At 40.6% G+C, this 23,686-nt stretch overlaps 1 protein-coding gene across 2 annotated transcripts in view; it reads left to right on the top strand.

The window, feature by feature from the left end:
* PTPN14 (protein tyrosine phosphatase non-receptor type 14) overlaps positions 1-23,686 on the top strand; it is a 488,901-nt gene that overhangs the window by 47,843 nt on the left and 417,372 nt on the right. For both annotated transcript variants that reach the window (XR_007510092.1, XM_049833405.1), the window contains exons 10-17: positions 1,427-1,484; positions 4,875-4,953; positions 6,607-8,096; positions 10,157-10,300; positions 11,319-11,537; positions 15,540-15,668; positions 16,619-16,853; positions 19,053-19,216. Coding sequence is in view for 1 of the 2 variants with exons in the window: in XM_049833405.1 (XP_049689362.1) it covers positions 1,427-1,484; positions 4,875-4,953; positions 6,607-8,096; positions 10,157-10,300; positions 11,319-11,537; positions 15,540-15,668; positions 16,619-16,853; positions 19,053-19,216 (2,518 nt within the window). In the remaining variant the exon portion in view is untranslated. The remainder of the gene's footprint in view (positions 1-1,426; positions 1,485-4,874; positions 4,954-6,606; positions 8,097-10,156; positions 10,301-11,318; positions 11,538-15,539; positions 15,669-16,618; positions 16,854-19,052; positions 19,217-23,686) is intronic.

Below are 23,686 nucleotides of genomic sequence, written 5' to 3'. Positions count from 1 at the left end.
AGCTGGGTAATGCCAGCTGTTGGAAAATAAAGCCAAAACAGTGAAGGGAAGATTGGAAGGTGTAGCTTTCTAATATTATATATGCACACATTATATTAACATACAGTGAGTTAGAATATTGGAGGGACCAATGAGGTGAACTGCATAGAATGATCTTTTCGCTTACAGAAAAGAGATGTTGATTAGATTTCAGATGGCACTTACAATTCTTGGGAGGTGAGTGGAAGACCAGAAAAGACATTTCTTCGCAGCATATAATGCATTTCAGTAGTCCAACACTAAATTTAATTTTAACGGTTTCAGAGGAACTGAGTTCAAAGGAAGCTCCTGATTGTCTCCCCTGTGACAGTCAAGAAAGAAAACAAAATACCATAGTCTGCCATCTTGGAATATTTCCCCTTTGAAGCTGTATTTTGGGGTCAACAGAGAGGACTGTTCTGTTACCATTCATATTCAGACTGCAGAAGCAATAGCTTTTGATTGTGTTGATTTCTAAACACTGAGCCATAAGTATGTGGGTACCATCAACTGGGTGTATGTAGCAGCTTGATATACAACTTACAAATATTTGGACTAATAAAGATAGAGAATGTCATGAGGTCACTGAGTGAAATAACTGGAGTTTAAAAATGTTTTTGCCATTAGAACTGCTCTCCTTAACCACAGTCTCATGTGGTATCTGCTTCTGTGTTAGTGCCACAGGTATTGATGACAGCATATGCCAATGTGTGTTTTCTAGCCAAATAATTTTCCTGTCCTCTGTGTTAAAATGATAGTTGTTTGTTTTCCTGCGTGCGTTTCCTCTAATTGCACATAACATCATTCACCAGATCAGAAACTGTAAGAGGACAAATTCCACCTTTCTCTCTTCACGTAAGCACTATATTTCTGCCTCCTTCAACTTGTTTCTTTCCCTTCATCATTTTTTTTCCTCCTGTACTCGTTCCTTCCACTGCACCTTGCTACTCTAACATTGTATGTGGCTCTGCTAGTATAATTTGATCAGTCGTGCTTTTTTTTTTCCCCTCCCGTTCTGTGTGCATTGCTTTGGAGTGATTGCTATGAATTTCATAAAATTGTCATTGTTTTAATGTTCATCTTAAATAACCTGAGACTGTGCCTGTGCGCCATGTTCAGTTTTTACTGCTTAAGAGACTTGTTTGATTCATTTTTAAACCAAGGTTTTTCTTTCTTGTGTTTCCAAGTAAGCCAAATAGGATCATGAACAGAAGGCATATATATTTTTGAACTGGAATAGTTCTTGTATTTAGAGAAGAACCTGAATTGTTTTCACTTATTCATATTTTTTTAAATCTCATTAATGAGCAATACTTACTTACTTCATCTCTTGTTTTTCCCATTCATTCTTGAATCAGAATTGAAATATTGTAGTTTCTAGTATTTCTCTTTACTTTTTCTTCCACAGACAATCAAGTTCTCCTCCCCCTATCCGACGACGGCCCACTTGGAGTAGGTCATCCTTGGTATGTGCCACAGTGGGGTCTTTAAGAATGTCTATACCATTTCTAATAGTATGGGGCATTGTATAAGATGGAATACTTTCTAAATTTCAAATAAGCACATTAACTCATTTCTTGTAGGCAATATGATTGGAATGAGTTTCAAGGGTGTGGCTGCCCAGGTTGATTAATTTAACTGGATAATATCACCACTGAGTATTAAAAATTACAGTCTTCAAGGCATTTTATTTTTATTTGCCCTGCAGAAACTGAGCATCCTTTCTACTGGACTGAGGTTATTTCAATATGTAGAGAAAATAATCCCCTAGAAAGAATATGAAGTGTCTTGTGCTGTATACATCAAAACCTAGTTGTTACATAATTTTACAGCTTATCATTTCACGTTTCTTCATTCCTCGTGGTTTTGTATGAAGTCTACTTACAATTTACCAGTTGCTTGGGTTAAGAGCCTGTTTTCTGTGGGAAAGTACTGTGATTTTAAGTAAAAATATTATAATCAGTACAGGATTGTGACTCAGAGTTTTTCTTAAACTGTATTTGTTTCCCTTTAACTAACCTCCATAAATACTGTAAATCTGACAAAACTGGGTAACTTTTTCCTGAAATCTTAAAAAAAGAAAAAAAAAAAAAAAGTCTGTGGGAGTCTTTTTTTTTTTCCCGGTCAGTTCTAAGGATGCTTTTTTTGGATCCAATTTTAACATGTAGTATGTCACTATTTCATACAGTAATTCCGAATCTGTTAAATAAGAGTAGCAACAGCACTGCTGATTCCTTAGACAGAGGGCAATATTATCTGTATGCAGGTTGCCAGTTTTCATGTGTGATATAGGTCATACCTGCTTTGTAGACCTTCCTACAGTGATAACTCCATTAGCCTGTTGCTGCATGGCAGAAAGCTAATGTGGACAGGACTGTTTTCTTGACATTTCCCTGTGGTGTGGTTACAGCTTGTGAAAATGTTCCAAAATTAAGGTTAAGCAGGTACTGATATTAGGATAGCTTTATCTTTGCAGATTTCAGCACAGGCTATTTTCCTGTGTTCATATATATGGTCCATTGGATCTAAAAGTTGCACTCTGTGTTTCCCAGCCATTGGCAGGAAAGCTGTTGTAGCTGGCTCTGGATTTCTTTGTCCTTTCATTCTTAGCATGTTTCTAAGGAGTCACGATACAATATGCAGGGTGTGTATTATGTTCTCTGAGGCATATTTATAGTATTTTTAGTATCTGCTAGTTTGGTCCCTGGAGATGACTATGAAAAACTGAAGGTGAAGAAATGAAATGTGCTTTGCATTCTTATGCTATGGCCTTAGATACATCACAAGGGGAAAAAGAGTTGCCTTCTATATTAGATATGAAAAATGGAAATCTACTTTTTCAAAGGAAAACCAAATCCTGCTGCCTCTTTATGTTTTGAACATAAGCATGCAGCAAGTTTTAAAAAAAAAAACCAAAAAAAACCCCCCAAAACACCCCAAAGTCTTGGGAAGATCAAGAGGAGGAATGTGTGCTCATCAATTAAAAAGTGAACTTGGCTGCTAACCGTTCATGTTGAACTTTCAACTGTTTTTTTTCATAATTGTTTTGTTAACTTGTTGGAACAGTTCTCTTTGGGGAGGGGAAAAAAAAAAAAAGCCCTCCTGACTGTTGTCTGCACTGTACATACCTTTATACACCTACCTATTCATTTGTCTTGTATGGTAATAAATCAGTAGGCATAAATGGGAAGTGAAGTGGAATCTTTGGGGTGAGGCTCTGCCACTTAGCTGAGGATCTTGTTCATTACTTTCAGATTAAGACCCTTTATATTGGTTTTGGCATTATGGTGAACCTGTATTATTAACTATTACTTTAAAGCCATTTTATTCTGTTTCTTTTTCCTGTCAGGCCACCCAATGATGCTGGTTTTCCAGCAAAAGATGGGAGATCTTAATATGATGATATGTTTAATTAGCTGATTTAAAAGAAAAAAAAATTCTAAGTGATCCTTAACTTGGATATTGATGTTCTGCAGACCTCAAGCTTCTCCTATTCTGTCAGAAGAGGCAGATAGGCCTTAAAAAAAAAAAAAAAAGTAATTCCTAATTGTTTTTTGCAGATACTTTCTACAACATATGTCACAAAGAAAACTGTGTGTTCTAGTTCTATACATTCCCAGTAGAAGTCACTTCTTTTGCCTTGCACTTTTCCTCTGCCTCATTTGTTAGGCTTTCCAAAATTTTGGGTTGTTCCAGACGAAGCTCCTCTACTCGGGTTGTCAGCGGCAGGCTCCTTCGCCCAGATTGTTCAGTGAGAGTCAGGTTTTATACCCTTGGAAGTAATTGTTGTAGCAGAAATATTTCCTGTCATCTTCCAGCTCTGGCTTAACACAGCAATTTTGTATGCAAGAATTCATATGTGCGCTCAGTTTCTTTGATTCTCATTCCTTCTCCCCATTTACATAGAAAATGTAAATTTAACCCCTTCCCCACCCCCTCTTCAGTAGCTAACTTGTGTGGTGCTCAATTTGTGCATGTGCATGCAAAGGTAAATTATTTGGTATTTCTTTTTTGGCTTGGGCTTCCACAGTATTCCTTAATAGCTTGAACTACTTGAATCAGCCTACATGAAAAGCCCTTTTTCTGCTGTAAAGGAAGGCTTATTCATGAGACAAGAGTGTCTTCCTTCTCTTTCTGCTTACTTCATATATCAAAGTATGTTTTTATAAGCTTTGCTCAGTGACACCAGACTGGACATTACAGTGCAGGTGGTAAAATGTGATTGCAAAATGCATTGGTTTACCAATGGACAAAGCTGGTGAATACGGCATCAACTGTGATTTATTTCACTGCAAAGGATCCTACTGATTTAATGCTGAATTGTCCCTGTGATACTTGTGTTAAAAAGCTTGTTGCAGTACAGATTGTTGGAGGAAGGCTCCAATTTTTTATCTAGGGAATCCGATATTTGTATAATTTGCAGGGTTATTTTAAGTCCATGTGTGCTCCTGTTGCTTGTATAACAGTGTTTTAGGTCCTTGAATTTGTTTCATCTTCTGCTTCTCTCCTGATTAGGTGTTTTGTTTTGTTTTGCTTTAATTCTTCAAGGGCAAGGGCTTTTAATAAACTTTTGAAAAGTTCTAAGTGAGCTGGGAGTCTGGATATTGTTTTCTGAAGTGGTTGAGCTTAAAGGAGTCTTAACTGGTCAGCGTTGGGCTCTGTAACAAAATTTAGCAAACAATTTACAAAGTGTTATTCTCTGTTCTATAAAGAAATGCCAAGCCATGTGTCTTTGGCTGGGTAAGAAAGAGCAGTATTCAGTGGAAAGGGCATAGAACCATTTTTCCTGTTTCAGCTGCAAAAATTGTAGTAAATGAAGTGCCTAATGCTTTTTTTAACTTGTGCTTTTATTTCAGCCAAGACAACATCCATTTATACTGCCTCCTATGCACGTCCAGTGTGGAGAACACTACACTGAAACACATAATTCACAAGGTACTTAGAGCATATATTTTTTCCTTTAATGGACTTCAATTTTATGTGTATGCAAAGAAACTCCTAACCCTTATGCCTACATTTCTAATGCTGTCATGGTCAAATGCAAGCTGCTGCTGGAGGAGAGCTAGCAGTTTTATAGTTAATGTTGCAGTAAGTCTTCTGTTTAAAGTCCAATTTCAGTTTTCAAATTTCTCTAAAATGTCTGTGCATGATTACATGGATGTTAAACTTGGTATTCCAGTTCAGTGAGCTGAAAAAATAATTTCTAAAGGAAGTGTGATGGCTGTACTCAACAGCAGTGCCAGCTGGGGCCAGGGAGAGAAATGGAGTGAGGGAAAAGGAGACTGCAAATATCTTTTACTGTAGGAGAAATCATAGCATCCTGGTCACAAAACTGTGTATTTAGATAATCTTTTCCTGCTGATTTTTTCACCAACATCTGCCTGCTTTGTTAGCCTTACAGATGTAAGGGAGGGTTAACTGTTTTTACCTCTGCATTTGACAGATAAATTCTCTAAGAGGTTGTACCAGGTTACTTTGATCAAGTCTGGGAATGGAGCCTGGCCCCTAAACACCTTGAGTCTCACACCCTTAACCACACCACCTTTTGGAATACACATAGCCAGGTCTGTTAGGCTACGTTCTTTGCAGTTCATGAGAGGTACAGTTGAAGTGCTCTCACTGGCAGAGGTACTCTTAGTCATACCTGATAGTGTTGTGGTGGTCTGACTAATTTTAAGGCAGAATTTGATAAGTTTTGAAAGGAGCCATTTGGTATAGTTCCTTGCATACAGTAGAAGATTTGACTTAGTGGCTACTACTATTTTACTTCAAAGCTGAGGATCTGAAGGGGGATGTTCTCAGTTTTAGAAGAATTGTGAAGTTCCCTTAGTTTTTCCACAGACTTCTCTATATTGTTGAAGAGCTAGCTGATTTCAGAGTTTTGCGAGCTGCTACTCTTTTATGAGATTTTCAACAACAGGCAGTAGCAGTAAAGTCGTAATCCAGGACATCATCTTTACCATCTTGATGCCCTCTCAAATATCCTTTGCTGAAGTATTTAATACTCTTGAGTGCATCTGTAGAGTGGTTTTCTGGGATTTTTTTTCCTCCTTCCTGATCCCCCCCTACCAAGTCCTGATCATCCTGCTCTGTTATACCTCAGATCCTCAAAACTGTTGATTGGTCTGAAGTAGGATTTCCAATTTCACAGTCCTCTGCTACTTTGAATCACAGACAATGGTGCATCAACAGAAAAGACAAGGGAACTTTTAGGATTACCATAGGCTAGCAGCACTGGATTTTTAAGGTGGCAGCAGCAGTGAATCCTTCCAGGATGCTGAGGGAGGAGATGCCCCTTTATTCTTCATTGCCACCCCAGGCAAAAACATTTCCTCTCTCTCCCCTTTCATGTCTCCCACAAGGATCTGAATGACCATATTTTGCTAACTGTTGGAGTGTTTACATGACTAGCTTTGTTTTGGTTCTTTTTCAGTGACACAAGGATGCTCACAAGACCAAATGTTCCCTGCAGTTGTACACTAAGCTGTCTCTGTATTTGTTGGTGCAGACTGCAGTTGAAGTTTTGTTAACGTTGAACAAGTCCTTGTATGTTAAAATTATCAATGTCTTTATCTCTGCTCTACACAGATAGTATTTTCCATGGAAATGAAGAAACTTTCTACTGTAGGTCTCAGACCAGTTTGGATAGGTGTCCAGTGGACTTTAGCTACTTGAATGGTAATGGACCCAACGGGAGTGTGTGCAGTGCCCACAGCATGAACTCCCTGAATCGTTCACAGAACTTCATCCAAGCATCTCCAATGTCCTCAAATCTGAGCATCCCTGGAAGTGACATCATGCGAGCAGATTATATCCCCAGCCACAGACATAGCGCAATCATAGTACCATCTTACCGGCCAACTCCAGACTATGAAACTGTCATGAGGCAAATGAAGAGAGGGGTGATCCAGATGGACAGCCAAAGTCAGTCTTTGAGGAATCTCAATATTGGAAACACACATGCTTATAACCAGCCGGAAGACCTAGTTTACAGTCAGCCTGAGATTCGAGAGAGACATCCTTACACGATTGCATATGGGCCCCAGGGTAGTGGCTATAACAAGCCTGTCACTCCATCTGACCAAATGAACCCTAATAATGCTGCGCAAAATAAGACAGCAGCCAGTGCCATATCCCACACTGTCAGTACACCAGAACTGGCTAACATGCAGCTGCAGAGCAGCCAGAGTTACAACACCACTCACATGTTAAAGAACTATCTCTTCAGACCCCCACCTCCGTACCCGCGCCCGCGTCCTGCCACTAGCACGCCGGACCTGGCAAGCCACCGGCACAAGTATGTCAGTGGGAGCAGTCCTGACCTGGTCACCCGCAAAGTCCAGCTGTCAGTGAAGACCTTCCAGGAGGACAGCTCGCCGGTCGTCCGTCAGTCGCTGCAGGAGGTCAGCGAGCCCCTCATGGCAGTGAAGCATCACGCAGCTGTGAACAAGCGCCATAGTTTGGAGGTCATCAGCAATATGGTCCGTGGTATAGAAGCCATGGCATTAAAGACTTTAAACGCCCCTCTGCCGCGCAGGAACACTTTGCGGGAGCAAGTGCAGCCAGAAGAGTCAGTTCAGATGGGGCACGAAGTTCAGCAAGTTCCTCATTATCATCACAAGAAGACCTTCTCCGATGCCACAATGCTGATACACAGCAGCGAAAGCGAAGAGGAAGAAGAAACCCCAGAATCTGTGTCACGGATAACAGCTCTCCACGAGAACATGGAGTACAGCGCTCAGCTGCAAGCTGCCTTGGCTAGAATACCAAATAAACCTCCTCCGGAGTATCCTGGGCCTCGCAAAAGTGTCAGCAACGGAGCCCTGAGGCAGGACCATGTTAGTATTTCTGTGGCTGTAGCCAGGGCCAAGGCCATGAGGCCGGGGCCCTCCAAAGCCATTAGTGTCTCTCGAACTGATCAAATGGCAATAAACGGGTCTTCGCTCGGGCCTTCTATCTCAGAGCCTGACCTCACGAGTGTGAAGGAGCGGGTCAAGAAAGAACCGGTCAAGGAAAGGCCTGTGTCTGAAATGTTTTCTATTGAGGACAGCATTATAGAAAGAGAAATCATGATCAGGGTAAGTGCCTTCCTCTGTTGCAGTGGCTTCTTGGAAATTAGTGATCATACAGGCCGGTCTCCCTACCAGAAAACTGGTGGATCAGTAAACGGTGGGGCAGGCGTGAGTGGAAGATGTTGATTTGCTTGAGGTTAGGAAGTCCGACATTAAGTGCCATGTAGGGTTTGGTTTCGTGGGTCCGTATGGCCACCAAAGGGGCTGATCCCATGCAGTGCTGCTGGGCTTGCTCGCTTCCCCGGCTGCGGTCGCTCGGCTGCTGGCCAGGCCTGCGTCTGATCCGCTGGCGATGCCGGGGGAGGAGGAGGAGGCAGGCGGCGAAGCCCCCCTCCGTGCCCGCTCCCCTTCTGCTCAGGAGTGCAACAGTACTCACAGAAAGCAAAGTCGTCTGTGCCATAGTTCGTTTTTTGGGTTTTGGGGTTGTTTTTTTTTTCTTCTCAGAATTGAGGTCTGAAACAAAAAGCAATTCCTGAAACAAATTAATGAAACATCTAAACGGTCCAGAGCAGGAAAGAGTTTGCAATGTACTACTAGATGAGTAACTAGTTAGATTTAAATACTACGGTATATTAAAAGACATTTTCTAAACGTAGGTATAGTGCTTCTTGTTCATTGGGGATCCTTACACTGATGTAGTGGTTAGGAATCACTAAGTTGTATCATGGAGACTGAATTTAATCCTTGCAGAATCTTAAACTTTAAACGTAAAATAAATACTTGACTATGAAATATAATCTTTCATGAATGAATACTGTAGACATTGGTGTAACAACAAGCATATATATGCTCTTTTGATCTTCTGAGGAAAGAAAACATATTGAGAAGCAGGAACCCAAAGGATTTTAGGGTGGAGATGAAGGTGAGAAGAGAGCTTAGAGATGTTATTTGAGTACTCTTCCTCTGCATACTCATTCAGATCAGCCTTTGGTCAAAGGGTGCTTTTTTTGTTTTTGTTTTGAAAGTAAAGGGATGGTCTTAGCATTAAGCTTTTAAGGTGGTTTCAGCCTAGATCAGCAGTCTTAACACATGCAGACCTTCCTTTTGTCAGAAGAATCACATGTTATATTAATGGTAATTTGATGACCTTGATCTTTTAAACACAGACTTTTCTATTGGACCTTGCAAGTAGTAGTAATAATAAAATCCCCAACAAAGCAAAATACTTGCATTTTCTTGCTTTCTGAAAGTATGAAAAGAAAGCAGAGTGGGTTTGGATTTTTGTTTGGCTTTTTTGTTTGTTTCTCCAGAGCACTAAGTAAAAAAACACAGTGGTGAGGAAAAAGCTCACAGGCTTTTGAAAAATCAAGCCGTTACGTATGTCTGAGGGCATTCGGGTTCAGTATTGTGTTTCTAGGAGCTGAGCTTGGCCTGTGTGGTGACCACAGCTTCCAAATGCATGCTGAGAACCAGGCTTCCCTTTGAAATTTGTACTCTGATCCTCCATGTCATAGCATAATATGATGCATGAATACAATAAATGATATCCCTCCCTGGCTGATGTTACATTCAGTTTCTGGGATATGTGAGCTCAGTTTTTAGTGCAAAATATATCATGGGTGCTAACTGAATCGCCATAATAGCCGAGTACATCAGAAGACTTCTCGTTTTAAGTATTACCATCACAGAAGAGAAGCAATGGGCATGTGTTTTACTGTTTGTTGCAATAGATTGAAATTATTGCTTTTTAAAAGATGCCTCAGGTATCTTGGCTACAGTAGTGCTACTTTCACGTAACAGGGTGATGCTTTGAGTGTCCTACATTCAGAATAACGTTTGCAGAAAAATGCTCAAGATTGTATTTGTACGTATTTGATGGCATGTATACTGTATTATACGCTGGGATTACTTCTTTGAAATTAAAATTCTGTGCTCATGTAGGAGCAGGCCTTTGAGGAATAACAGGAAGAATAGAGGTTGTATTTGAATTTATGATGCTAATGGTGATCATCTGCATTCCTTGGCCAGAGAGTTGCAGATTTTGGAGATTAAAAAAACATTCCAGCATTTTACTGGCATTATAAATAATCACACAGAGATGAAAACGTGCCTTTTCTTGCCAAAAGAATCTAGAAAAGCAGAAGATGGCAGGCCTGGAGGCCCAGAAGAGGCCCTTGATGTTGGCAGCACTGAACGGACTCTCAGTTGCTAGGGTTCCAGTGCCAGAGGACAGCCAGGATGAAGTCGCCAAGGTGCCAATGGATGAGAGGGTAAGATGGAGGCTCATGAAATGTTGCTCGTTCCCTTTGTTCCCAACAGCATGAAGTTTCTAATATATGAAAATTTGATTTACAATGTGAAAAAATTTCTCTTAAAAATTTTCGGAGCCATTAATGGAAAAGGTCTGTGGTTAACACTGGTGTGTCTTTGGATGCTGGCAAAGTGTTAAATGTCTTGAACTGAAGTCAGTGAAAATGGAGACTGTTCACCATTTCGTGTGACTGTGCGATGTCGTACACAATCAAGCTGTAATTTTAACATTTTGCACATTTTTCACTTGATCAGGCAGTCTACAGTGATCATCCATAGATACAGTCTTTCATGTTCTGATACATCTAAGGACTTCAGTTAATGTCTCTAATGGGATTAAATTTAAAAAAAAGTTTTGCCTCCTGATATTTGTGCATGCGGGTGTGTGCATGTATATGGAATTACGGAAATTAAAACCAGTTGCTGCCCATTAAGATTTGAGACATATTTGTAAAGAATCTGGCTTTCTGGATGGAAATTTGCAGCCTTATGCTGTCTGGTACGCAGACGACAGAACTTAACCTCCGCCTGTACGTATGTGGGGTTGTGTTCAACCACAGAAATTTCATACTGGCAAGTTAGGGAGTATTTTGAAATGTGGACCACATCACACTTCTCACAGTATGATCTTCTTCCTAAAAAGATAAATGTAAAATATTTTGACAGGTGTCTGTTGCGGCAAAATCACATACAAATTCGTACTGAACCAGGAGCGTATTTAGCCTGGTTTTGCTTTTTATGGTATCAGTCTTAAAAAGTGTGGAGGTGGAATGTAAAAAGGTAAAATTTGCTTGTGGTTTCATTCAGTAGAAATAAGAGTGTGTCCTGTTTCCTCAGATAACTGCAACTGAAAAAAGAAGCGAGTGAGAGAATGCTATGGCTATATATTGAAATTCAAAGAACAGATGGATGGGTCTAGTGGTAAATATTCTTCCAGGAAGAATTAATGGATTGGTGTTCCTTTCTATTAAATCTTAGTGCAAAATCTTGAGGAGGAAGTTGGAAGAGGGGATGGTGTTTACAGAATACGAGCAGATTCCAAAGAAAAAGGCAGATGGGATCTTCACCACTGCTGCCTTGCCTGAAAACACTGAGCGCAACCGCATCAGGGAGGTAGTTCCGTACGAGGAGAATCGAGTAGAGCTGGTGCCGACCAAAGAAAATAATACAGGCTACATCAATGCTTCACACATAAAGGTAAAAGCTTTCTTGGACTTTGCTTTGTAAATGAAGGTATGTTAAAGCTTTGTTTGCATTTCTGGATGCACAGCAGCATTTTCTGTAACTCTGGAGCTTCTGAAAAGGTAACTTAGAATGCATCATTGTACCTTTGTGTCAGCATGGGCATCTCTATCAACTAAAATGCATGAGTTGATTTAATTGCTAGAGACTGGGAAGCCATTTTAAAGGGGCATCCTTACTTTTTTATGCCCACCTCTGCCAGCTGGTTGTGGAATGTCTGTATTGGTTAATGTAGAAAGAGATGCTATGGTTCTTAAACCTCATGAAAATGCGTTAGATCAGCCCCAATACCTGCAATGTAATACGGTTGTCATGACCCTGTACCCGAAGGAATGAGCAGTCAGTACGTGTTCTGATTTATCAGTCCCAATAGCCTTGCAGGCCACTGGGGGACTACAACAACCCATGCAGAATGAGTCCCCGCAACTGCCTGGTGCAGCCTGAAAGAAATACTGCACAAGGTTTGTTTCATTTACTAGCATATAGGATACAATTTTTAAAAATTGGGTGTGTAGATCCATGTGTGCAGTTCCACGTCCAAAGAAAAAGTGTGTAGTTAGGAGTAACACATGTTCGCATAGATACTGCAATTATATATATATATAAATAATGTATTTCTTCATTCTATGATGAAAGTTGAGTGATTTTGAAATAAATTTTTTTAAAGTGTGTGTTGATAAAAAGAACACCTTACTAATGAGATCCCTGTGTCTCTGACTGGGTACTGCATTGAACTTATATGTATCAAAATAACTTTTATCAAGAAACTTTAGATTTGTTGTTAATTCAATGTAGAAATATGATATGATCTGACTGTTACTTAGAAATGTGGCCACGTTTCTAACAGTGAACTATCCTGCAGTGGCTGCAGATGCTTGTTTTTCTTTAAGCTTCTGGTACTATTTGCAAAGTCCTTTGTTGGCTTTTACTCTACCCTGAGAGAAGTAACAGCACTCCTCTCCCTCAGATGACAGATTCTCTTGTTGTCAGAGAGGGCTGTCTGCTTTTTCTCATTGTCAAAGTCCAAATTAAAAAGAAATAATTAAAAAATAAATAAAACAACCTATTAAATTAATATTTTCCTGGAGTAAAAGCCTTTTAAAAGTTTCAGAAGACTTGCTGGCCTCTTTGGTTGTGATTTACAGTGTTAAATCCTGTTGATTCACAACAATTTCTGAACCAGGATCCTGGCAGTTTATCACTTCTCTACATAGCCTGGTAGGTAGCAGATACTGAGCTTTTGCATAATCAGACGTTGCTATGATGATGGATTTCTGAGCCCAGAATTTTTCATCTACTTTGTAGGAGGCCAAAAAAAGGAGATTCCTAACATAAATTATGCCCACGAAGCAGTATTAGCCAGAAAAGAATTTTCGCTGGCTAGTTTATGAGTCCACATTTTATTTTGTGTGTCAGTGTTGGAAACGCACACATCTTGCCTTCATAGAGCACACAGGAACACGCACAAATGTTTCAGCGCATGACAGTGGCCCTTGCCAGTATTTGACTCTCACACTCATAGTGGCGCATACGGAAGCCAAACAGATGTGCTTTTGCTTAGAAGGTGAAATCGCATCTGTGAAATTTACCTCAGTAGCACAGTGTGTGTGTGTGTGTGTGTGTGTGTGTGTTTGCAGCCCAATATTCAATTTTTAATATCCTCCAGTTAGGGCATTAGAATGCCATAAACATTCCAGGCATTGCATTCCCTCCAGACTATTTATGGTCCTTTCATATCATGTGCCAGGAGGCTGGATATTTGGAACAGAAGTCAGTAGGCAAAGAAAACTCCTATATCATCCTGATAAGATCCATGCCTGGAGGATTCCAGCTCCCACTGCTCAGTCTGCGAGCCCCACAGTTTTACAGTATTTCTCTGTGTATTTACCATTGACCTTTGCTGTTAAGATACAAAGATTGTCTTCTACACCAGAGACAAAAATTGTAATTAAATTTATAGATTAAGCAAAAAAGTTCTTAAGACTGCTTCATCTGACTGTTTGGGTCAGGTCAGTATTAACTTAAAAAGCTCAGTAATACTATACCGGCACTCCTGACTGCAGACAAGCATGCAAGTAGAAGACCAGTCCAAGTGCAAGATGCCGGTTAGTGCTGTGCAGTTTACATTCATCCCCACCTTGTACAAGGACTTGAGGAGTCTGCCTGCATTGGTCTTGAGATTTTAATCATCATTCAAAGAGGAGAATGCTGCATAGTATGAAACAAGAAAATGAGCTGACGTACAGGGTTGAAAATAGTTTTCAATGCAGAGAAAAATTTGTTATCGTACAAATGCTATGCTAGTTACACATGTAAAAACCCAAGCATCTCAGCTTGATGAACAGCTGTTTGAATAACAAATAAATTGATTCTATTGCTGAAAATGTAATCAAAGACCCATACCTCAAACGTAGTATGTGGTTAAACCTGTCAGAGTTACTGATTGCTCCTTGTAGCGTTGTCTGCCAGCACCTTGATATTTACGAATGTGTCAGTATTTCTGTTGTAAATCATCTTCTCTGGGATTTGTAACTTCGTTGTGAGAAGTGGCTCTGGGCTAATACATAGAATTAGGAGGTCTTAGCCTGAAAAGGAAAAATATTTTAACTTTCCAAAATAGTTAGGTCATCTGGTTTTCCTTTTCTCTCATAAGCATATTTTCAAATGTTATCTAGTAGCTCTAAAAGTGGTTTGGCTTTTTACCTAAAATGTTGAAAAAACCTAATATTTTTTTATAAACCTTTCCTGATGTATAGCAAATAATCTGCCATAAAATAATTTTTTTTATACACAAGTGGGGGTTTGGGGGGGGGGGTTTGTGGTTGGTTTTTGGTTGGGTTTTTGTTTTTGTTTTTATAACTGCCTAAGTGTGAAGATCTGCCTCAGTCAGTTAAATGAGGCAGTGTTTTACACTGGTTAGCATCAAGGTAATGCTGGGTCTGTTCAGGGCACTACATAATTTATAATGTGTAAATCCGTGTGTTAGTGCTTTAAAAATAATTTTATTATGTGTCGTCATGCAAATACACAAATATTTCTCTAAGATGGGGTTGGTAATCCAGTTACATATTGGGAAATAGATTTACATGACTACAGCTTTAGATAATTTTAAATTTCATATGGCATTTGAAAGCTATTTAACGTGCTAGATTTACTTTATAGTAGTTTGTAGCTTCTGAACTGAAAAACACAACATGAGTGAGGAAGAGTAATGTGAAATGAAGCCTGTCTTGATCTCATCACTAGCTGGCAACAGGCCTATCTGAGCTCCGCGTTACGTACAGTGTGTGGGCATAACTGCGTCCTCTGGGGACAGCTTGGCCACATCTTCAACAGTGATCAGTGTAGTAAGAGTCTGGTTAAGAACTTAGTTAAGAACTCAGTCTGTTTAAGAACTGAGTGGAAAACAGTTGACAAAGGTCCTAAACAGTAGAGGCCTTTAGCTTTTGTCATGCAAAACGTCTTTTGCATTCTTGCATTCGGGCTTTCTACACTACTGTGTGTTTATTTGCAGCAATGCAATGCCTTCTTAATGCATGTAGACATCTCTGGTGCTCAGTTTTTCTTTCATCATGGGTCTGTCACCCAACCCAGGGAAGTCAGTCAGCTGTTTATTTGTACTTAAGCGAAATCAGAAACAAGGCCTTAAAAAAAAAAAAAATAAATTTTTTTTCATCTGTATGATCCAGATGCAATGGCAAGAAAAATAGATGACATTTCAGTCAAAGCTTTATGTTTATGGGCATCAAGAAAGGACTTGGAAGCACCAAAGATTATGTTTTGTCAGATTTGCTCTTATCAAAAGGATGATTCTTGTGCGCAATTTTGAACAAAAGTGGAAGAACAAAGAAGTAAAGGTTTCATTATGATCTCTTTTGTTTAAACGGCAGTTCTGGCACAGACACTGCTGAGAATTTGGGCACTGACTGTATTTTTTTTTTTCCTTCTTACTCCCAGGTTACTGTAGGTGGAGAGGAGTGGCACTACATTGCTACCCAAGGGCCTCTGCCACACACGTGCCATGACTTCTGGCAGATGGTGTGGGAACAGGGGGTGAATGTTATAGCCATGGTCACAGCTGAAGAGGTACGTTAAATCACAGAATACAGTTCTTTCTGATGTGAGCACATCTCCTCTTATCATCACTTTCCACTCCAGTAACCTGTTTTTTCTATCAACAACCCTTTTTCCTCTTACTCTGTTTGAACATATGGCTGTACTGCTATAATACTATACAATGTAACTTTCTGATACTCTGGCAAGTACTAAAGCGAAACAAGCAGAACCCCCGCTTCCCTCTTCCCCTTCCCCCTGCTTCACTTCAGTTTGGCCAAACCAAAGAAAGATGTTTCCATTGGAATGTGAGAGCGCTGAACTGCTCCTGGTTAAAATGACACAGACTTCCACCCCGTCCAGGGCCAGTTCTGCATACTGTCACTCTTATCAGCTGAAAAGACACCAGAAGCTGTTGTTTCCGCAGAAGTGTCCATGTAACAAAAAATCCCAAACAAAACCAACCTTTTTATTCTTATGCCAAGTGAAACAGTTATTTCTATTGTAATCCAAGAACTATGTGCTATGTTATAAAAACTGGCACACGTTGCTAACTAACACTGCATTCAGCTTTATGGCTGGTTGCTTTTAGCAAATACAGGAAGTGCCACAGCACATCAAGTCACTGTCCAGTTCCCAAGGCTGACCAACAAGAGATACTTAGATTCTCTTCAGCAACTTCTCCTTCCATTTAAATGAAAGGCTTCCCCAGGAGGAGGATATTTACTGAGGTGTTGTAGGCAGTAGCTGGCTTTCACCACAAGACAAGAGTTAGTTCTTCAAGCATTTTTACACTTAGAAATTTTATATGGCTAAGAGTTTTAAGTTTTAATCTTCATTACTCTGTGGGATGCTCTTTACTCTTCCAGTAATTTGAAATAAGAATACTTGGCTTATCTGCAGACTTTTATGCCCTTCGTAAAGAATTATAATTGCAGGAACTAATGGCTGGTTTCTTGTTTGTTCGTTTGTTTGCTTTTAAGGAGGGAGGAAGAAGTAAAAGTCATCGTTATTGGCCTAAACTGGGCTCTAAGCACAGCTCAGCCACTTACGGGAAGTTCAAGGTGACAACTAAGTTCCGCACAGACTCCGGCTGCTATGCGACTACTGGTCTGAAGGTCAAGCATCTTCTCTCTGGACAAGAGAGGACAGTGTGGCATTTGCAGTATACTGACTGGCCAGACCATGGGTGTCCAGAAGAAGTCCAAGGCTTTTTATGTAAGATTTCTTTAACTTGCATGATAAAATACATCAAGGCAAAGGTTGCTCGCACTGGTTTCAGTTCACTGCACCTAGTTACAGCTGGGATTGATATTAAATGGTTATTGCTGTGGCATACAAAGGCCTCAACTAGGCTGTACTTTGCTGCAATTTGGAGAAAAAAGTGGAATTCAAGAGGTAGGAGCTAAGGTGATTGAGGATTTTGGTCCTGAAAGACCTGACATAACAGGAGGAAATATCAGAGGCAGCAGCAGTGCTAAAGGCTTAGGCAATTTCAAATAATAGGATACCTCTGCTGGCTGATCTGTCAGTATAAGTTATTGCCACTTCCCAGCTACCTAATGAGTGTAGGAGATACTAGGCTGCACACAAATGTGATTAGAGAGGTCTGGGTGAGAGAGGTTCAGATGTTCGTGAAATATGGCACAACTCCTCCAGTTTCATAGGAGGCCCTTATTGCTGACACCCAGCATTTAGTAGTCCAGAGGCATTGGACTTGTTGCAAAAGAGCAGAGGGTTCCGTCACATATGCAGTAAGTTTGAACTCACTGCCACTCTTCTAACCACATGTACCCAGGCAATGCTAAGGGCCTTCCCATTTAAATAGGGTCCTGGTTCCTGCATTTCTGAATATAGAGCCGTTATATTCATCTGTAATGAGTTAATAACACTTCCTACTTCTTACCAAGTAATAAACACTACCATATTAAGTAATAGGAATTCAACAGTTATTTAAATAAAGCCACATCTCTGGCACTACAGTAGTGTGGTGCAGAGATCTTTAAGTTACCACTGAAGGAATCTGTACGTGGTGTACTGATGCGTTGGAGATGCCTGCCCTCTTAGTTCCTGAAAGCTTTGCAGCTGCAGCAGCATAGCTCTGTTGCAGCTAAGTTGTCCTCTCTCAGCAAAGTCCATTAGTTCCACTTGAGTCTTGACACAGCTACAGTCCTTTAGTGGTCTGCTCTCCTTTGCATGGTATAAGCTTTGATGTAAATAACTATGTCCTCCTTTTCCCAGTTCTGTCAGCAGGACAGAAAATAAAAATGACATTTCAGCTTTGGCAAAGGAGTGCCATGGGATCTTGTCTTTCAGGCAAAGCTATTGCCCAATTCCTAGTTTGTTTCATGCTTTGTTTCTCCTACCAACGCCTGTAGCTGTGGTTGGGCATGGCAGTAATTGGAACCTGATTGTCCCCATTTCCTCTGTCCTCCCATTGTTTGCCACCACATACAGTCCCATTTCACTGTGTGCATTAAAATGCAGCTTTTCTGATGTTGGTAAGCCTCCAGCCACAGCCTGCCTGTCTCGAAAGGACTGCTCAGGCTGCAGTGCCGTGACACCAAGAGTCAGGGCAGGAGAGTTTGGCTCAGATCTCGCTTCCCACTCCAACTGGTGGGAAGCTAAGTGTCTAAGAGTTATGCATCTGCATATATCTTTCTGGATGAGGTCCATTATCTTCATCACGCACCTAGACTATGCTGGAACAATGTTTAGAGGCCAGAGTCGGACTTGTAGTTTATGGTGTGTTTATCTAACCAGGTGAGCTTCCAGTACGTAAGGTTCTCTGTGCGGTTTGACAGTGGAATGCATTGAACAAAACCAGGAACCCACTGAACAGCCACTCAAGACAATTGTTCTTGAGTCATGCACTTTCTAGAAGTGGCTTCAGGGAAAACAAAGACAGTGAGCTCCCAGAAGGCCTCATAGCTATTGAGAAACAAACCCTGAGCAGAGAGGTGGGTGAGAATCTGTCTCACTCTAGAAGGGAGGGAGGATGAAACAGGGCAGATGGATGCTTGCTTCCCATCCAATAGTGGCTTTGACAGGCAGTAGTTTCAACGGGACTTAGCTGTTGTTTTGATCCCAGCCTGTTAATAGCAGGAGTTGTTCTAAGTAATGTCTAGAATTATCTGCCTAGAGTACCTGGAGATTTGCAGAGGGGAAACCAGAATTTAATTTTTTAAAATAACTATTTAATTTAAAGGAGCAGACTCCCAAGTAATAATTGACACTCAGCTGGCACTTGCTGGATTCAGTGCTGCTCGCTGCACCCTGGCCAAAATAATTAGTATGTTGTAAAAAATGTAAATTATTGACACTTTTACAAAGAATGACTTTTCCATATTCTTTTTTCCCAGTTTTTACATTTAGACATAGAGATGTTTGCAACCTTGCCTGCATTTTATCTTGCAGCTTACTTGGAGGAGATACAGTCAGTGCGTCGCCACACCAACAGTGTGTTGGACAGCAGCAACAACTGCAACCCTCCTATCGTGGTTCACTGCAGCGCAGGGGTAGGAAGGACCGGAGTGGTTATCCTAACAGAACTGATGATTGGGTGCTTGGAGCATAATGAAGTAAGTCACCTTCTTTCTCAAGACAAACCCTGAGCTCGTTCCTTGACTAACCAGCTACATTTCTGAGGTTAAAATTAAAAGGCATTTAAGTGCTTTCTTTCTGTTACCTTTGTGAGACAAGGCCCTTAAGCGCAACAGGCAGAGATTTCCCATGGCAGGTTACTTGTAGTTTTCTGTTGAGTTGATATTATGCATTTTTATTGGTATTATTTTAATACATTCCAAATTAGGGTTTTCTCTCTGTTAAGAATTTAGTCTAATTCATACCTGTGTTTAATTAACAGTCTCGAGACAGCGTGTTCACAAGGACTATCTGAGAGAGGCTAGAAAATAATGTCACCTTCCTTGCTCTTTGAACTAAAGTTTTCTGCTCTCTAAATGGACTCATTGGACTCCCTCCTCTCTCTTGTATTGTCTCTAATCTCATCTGGAACAAAATTTTATCTTAAGAAAAAGGTGCGTTTATGTTGGGGAATAGGGCTTTAGGAACTGCAGCCAATATTAGAAGACTAGTAATACAGTCCGGAGTTAAGAATAAGAGCACCAGCAGAGTAACCATGTGTAGCAACTTGCTTTTCATCTGTGTCCTGTGTCACTGGGGAACTGTCCAGGAAGAACATCACATCTTGAATAACAACGGGCCACACAGTTTCAACAGGACAGCTATTGAAACTGGGGATTTCTGTTGCCAAAGAAACTGCTTGAAGACCAAAACCTTTTGTAGAGATAAGAATGCAGCAAGAGTGACAAGTAGACATGTATCATCTGCCCCTCCCATTAATCATCCACTGGATGAGTTGCTTGAAATTCTGGGAAGACTGGATGTACGCACCTGAAATGCTCACCTACTTTCTATGTTACCATAGAGGAGTTATAGATTGGAGCCTTTCTGTGCAAGGCACAATGCAAAGTGCAGCTTTCTGGCTTATTAAAAATTGTGCATTCTAAAGCAGGCAGGTACTAGTGCACTTTCCTTTTCATCACTATTTTTAAAAAAGTTGATGCAAGAAGTAATTTTTTTGTTTGCTACTGTGTTATCCCCCTCCAGCAGCTCATCATTCTGTGGTTACAAGATCACCTAGAAATCCTGGGCTCAGTTCATCCGAGATGAACCTCCTTCAACTCTGGTTGGGCCTCACTAGAGGTGAAGCTGTCCTGTAGATCTGTGTCACAGTTTACACTTTTTTCCTTTCCTTTTTATTTGGGGGTAGGGTAGGTGGGGGAGGAAGGGGAAGAAGTGCTGGCCCAGACAGAAAGGACCCACAATATGTGCTTTGGGAATCCCGCAGCCTTCCTGTGCTGACTGCTGTTCAGGAACCGCTCCTGTGTAGGGCAACAGCTCTGACTCTTGAGCCTGCTTGACTTCTTTCCTTATGCAATGGCATCTGGTGTTCACACAGCAGCCATGAAATTTCTGCACGCCAGAAGGAAATCTGGGTAGTTACAAGAGCCATACCTGAATGGCTTGCGAGCATCAGTGTAGCTGTGTCTGCTTTATAGTAACCTGTATGCTAATAGTGTGCCAGGAACAAACGCTAACAGTTGTGCAACATGTTCTGGCCGCCTCAGTTTGTCTGCGGTTTAGAGAAGTCACCTGTTTGGCAAAGAGTAGCTGAGTAACAAGTGAAGATAAAGGCAGTACCTAACATCTGAGCATGGGGGGTGAGCCTTGACATTCAGAAGAATTCTCATCAGCTTCACTAGTGCTCAAGAATAAGTGATTTCTCTGATGTCCCTTAATTAAAGCATCCTTTTGTCTTGATTAATGGTGAAAATCATCATTAATATTAAAGACAATTTTCCTTAAGGGCTTCATTGCTCTAGATTGTACTAAGTTAATATTTTTTGGTTTGTTAAACCTAATTTAAAAAAATTTTAAAATCTTGACAGTATGTTTTCAGTTTGTGACAGACACTGCATTCAGCACAGAGAGGGTTCCTTTTCATGCAGCAGTTCTGCTGGTTTATTTTGAAGTAGGATTAATTGGGGTTTTTTTTCTGAAATAAAATGACTTGCTACTTAAAATGCTTTAGTCTTATGAATCGGTTATTTCCTCAGAAGTGTCCTAGTAAGTAGATGTATTAGTGTTAACATTCTAGCAGTGAAGGAAAAAAGGGGAGGGAGGTTGAAAATCCTCATACAGACCATCTTGCAAAGTGTGCAGCAGTGCTAGAACTAAAACCAGAACTCTTGAGTCTGAGGTTTCAGGTTTAGGTAAAAAGCCATGTCTAATCAAATTCTGTACAGCTTCAGTCACTGTGGCTTCTAGGCGATTGCTGGTTGAGTCTAAAGCTGTCTATCTTATTGCAGGGATATAATTTCAGTAACTTGCTGTATAGTAAGTAATATGTCACATCATTACATCCTTACTGCTGTAGACATGTAGAACAAGAAAGTAATTGAGATCCTGCTCTACCAACTTCTAGTTCAGCCTTGGCACTGGAACGTTAACTCATGACTGCAGCTGCAGTGCCTTTTCATAGGGGAGATCTTTTAGTTTGGGAGTCAGAAATGAGTAACATTTTTGTTTGTTCTTTTTGAAAATGCCACCTTAGCAAAGGATTACATGTCTTTTTTTGACACGTACGTTGTGATGAAGGTGAGCTTGAAGATTCTGCTTACCTGGAGTAAAATGCTAAGTAGACTGCAGATAACAAGGTTGAATAGGCAGGATGAGTTTTTCTTTCATTTCTGAGATAAGTCAAAGCCTAATCCATTTTGAGGAGGTGCACAGATCACTGTGTGCCCAGTAAAAATCAACACGCTGTCAAGCACTGAACCGCTGAGAGAGGAACGTAGCGTGCAGGTCGAAGCTGGCCTGTGTTTTTGTTGCAGTCGCTCAGGTGAGATCAGGTTGCGCATGACTCTGCTCAGCAAGGACCGCGTGGCTTTTGTAAGCATCCGAGTCTATGGAGAGGCTTTCTCTGAGTTAGCCGAGTTCACTGGAAAGAGCTTACATTTTCCTTTGCACCTGTTTGAAAATAATATGACATTACTTATCACAAATCTTTACGCTTGTTGACTCTCTAGAGATGTCCTTTTATAACAGCTTGTTGGGGTGTGTGGGAGAGTATTTAGCCTTGTTTTCAGAAAGTGATAGCCTATGAGTTAGGGCTTGTTTACATGCAATGGAGATTCAAAGTTTGATATATATGGACAGAAATGGATATGCAGCATAATTTTTATTTTAAACTTTCTAGAAAACTTCCAGTGTGCATGGAAGCACACTCCGTGCTCAGTTGCACCTCCAAGGGTTAGCAGCAATCTTAATTTGTTTCTCTGTCCGTTTGTCCAGGCATCGTGCTTGTAACATTTCTCATCTCAGCCAAAAGACTTGCTAAGTTCCTTTTTGTGTTTTTGCAGTGGCAAACTGGCATTGCAAAATGCAGTTTGTGTTGCCTGATAGAGTAACTGTTTTTCAGTTTTATATCTTGAACTGCTTAAGGGCTTCCTCAAAAAAAGCATGTGTCTTAGTGCTTGCATTTACTGCTGCCATAGAAAATTTGTATCCCTCATCTTGGGTCATATTACACGCTCTTTGAATTTCAGCCTGGCAGGCTGAGCTTTATGGCTCAATGACTTCTGAATATCTCCTTATGTACCTGTTGTAAGAGATAAAACACAATAACATCATCGGTTTTTTGCTCCCTAAATGCTGGAGATACGATGGTAACACCTAATGAAATTTGCAGTGATTTCTAATGCTTTACCTCATGGGCCTGTGTTTCACGAAACTCATTTGTTTTTTAATTCGGACCATTATAGGGTGCCTGTGCCCCAGTGTGCTCGATGGGGCGAGGGGTGTACTTTCACAGCAGATCTCCTGATCCGTCCCCACTTAGTGTGCTTTAGTTCCTGTTGCAGAGCATTTTCAGGGCACGGGAGTGAATTTCTTTTGTTTGAAACTAAGCTGGAAGATGCCTGCTTGGAGAACACCTAAAGTGTCCCAGCTGCTAGTGGACATTCAGTAGATGGTAACAGACCAATGCTGGCTTGAAGTCTGCAAAACATGTACTGTGGATACTGGGTCCTCATTTCACTTTACAGACGTATTTCTTCTGGAGCATTATTTACTAGTGTAGACTTGGCTGTGGGAGGTCAGGTGTCAGAGTTTCTGGATCTTTTGGTGACAGGAGTTGCCTTCTCTTTCAGTGGAAGGATCAGTATATTTACCTGCACTTTTAATTTTGTCCAAGGAACCTTTGTTCTTATGATCCTGATGCCTGCTTGCCATTTGAAAAATCTCTCAGATCCTCCCTCTATGAATAAGTTTGACCACGGATCAGAGCGCAGCATGCAAGTGGCCACAGGGCCTGTTGATGCACTCAGTGGTACAGTCTGAACTGAGCTATATAATCTTGGCTTTTTAAGTTTTGTACTAGACCTTCCTGCTATAATCTAGCCTTTAACCTGAAATAATATGATATATTGGGTTTATTTTACTAAGATGAAAAATATGTATGTTGAAGC

This window comes from Accipiter gentilis, chromosome 30 (assembly GCF_929443795.1).
Source record: "Accipiter gentilis chromosome 30, bAccGen1.1, whole genome shotgun sequence".
Taxonomy (NCBI): Eukaryota; Metazoa; Chordata; class Aves; order Accipitriformes; family Accipitridae; genus Astur; species Astur gentilis.
The sequence above is the reverse complement of the archived record's forward strand: the minus strand, read 5'-3'. Positions and strand labels throughout refer to the sequence as shown.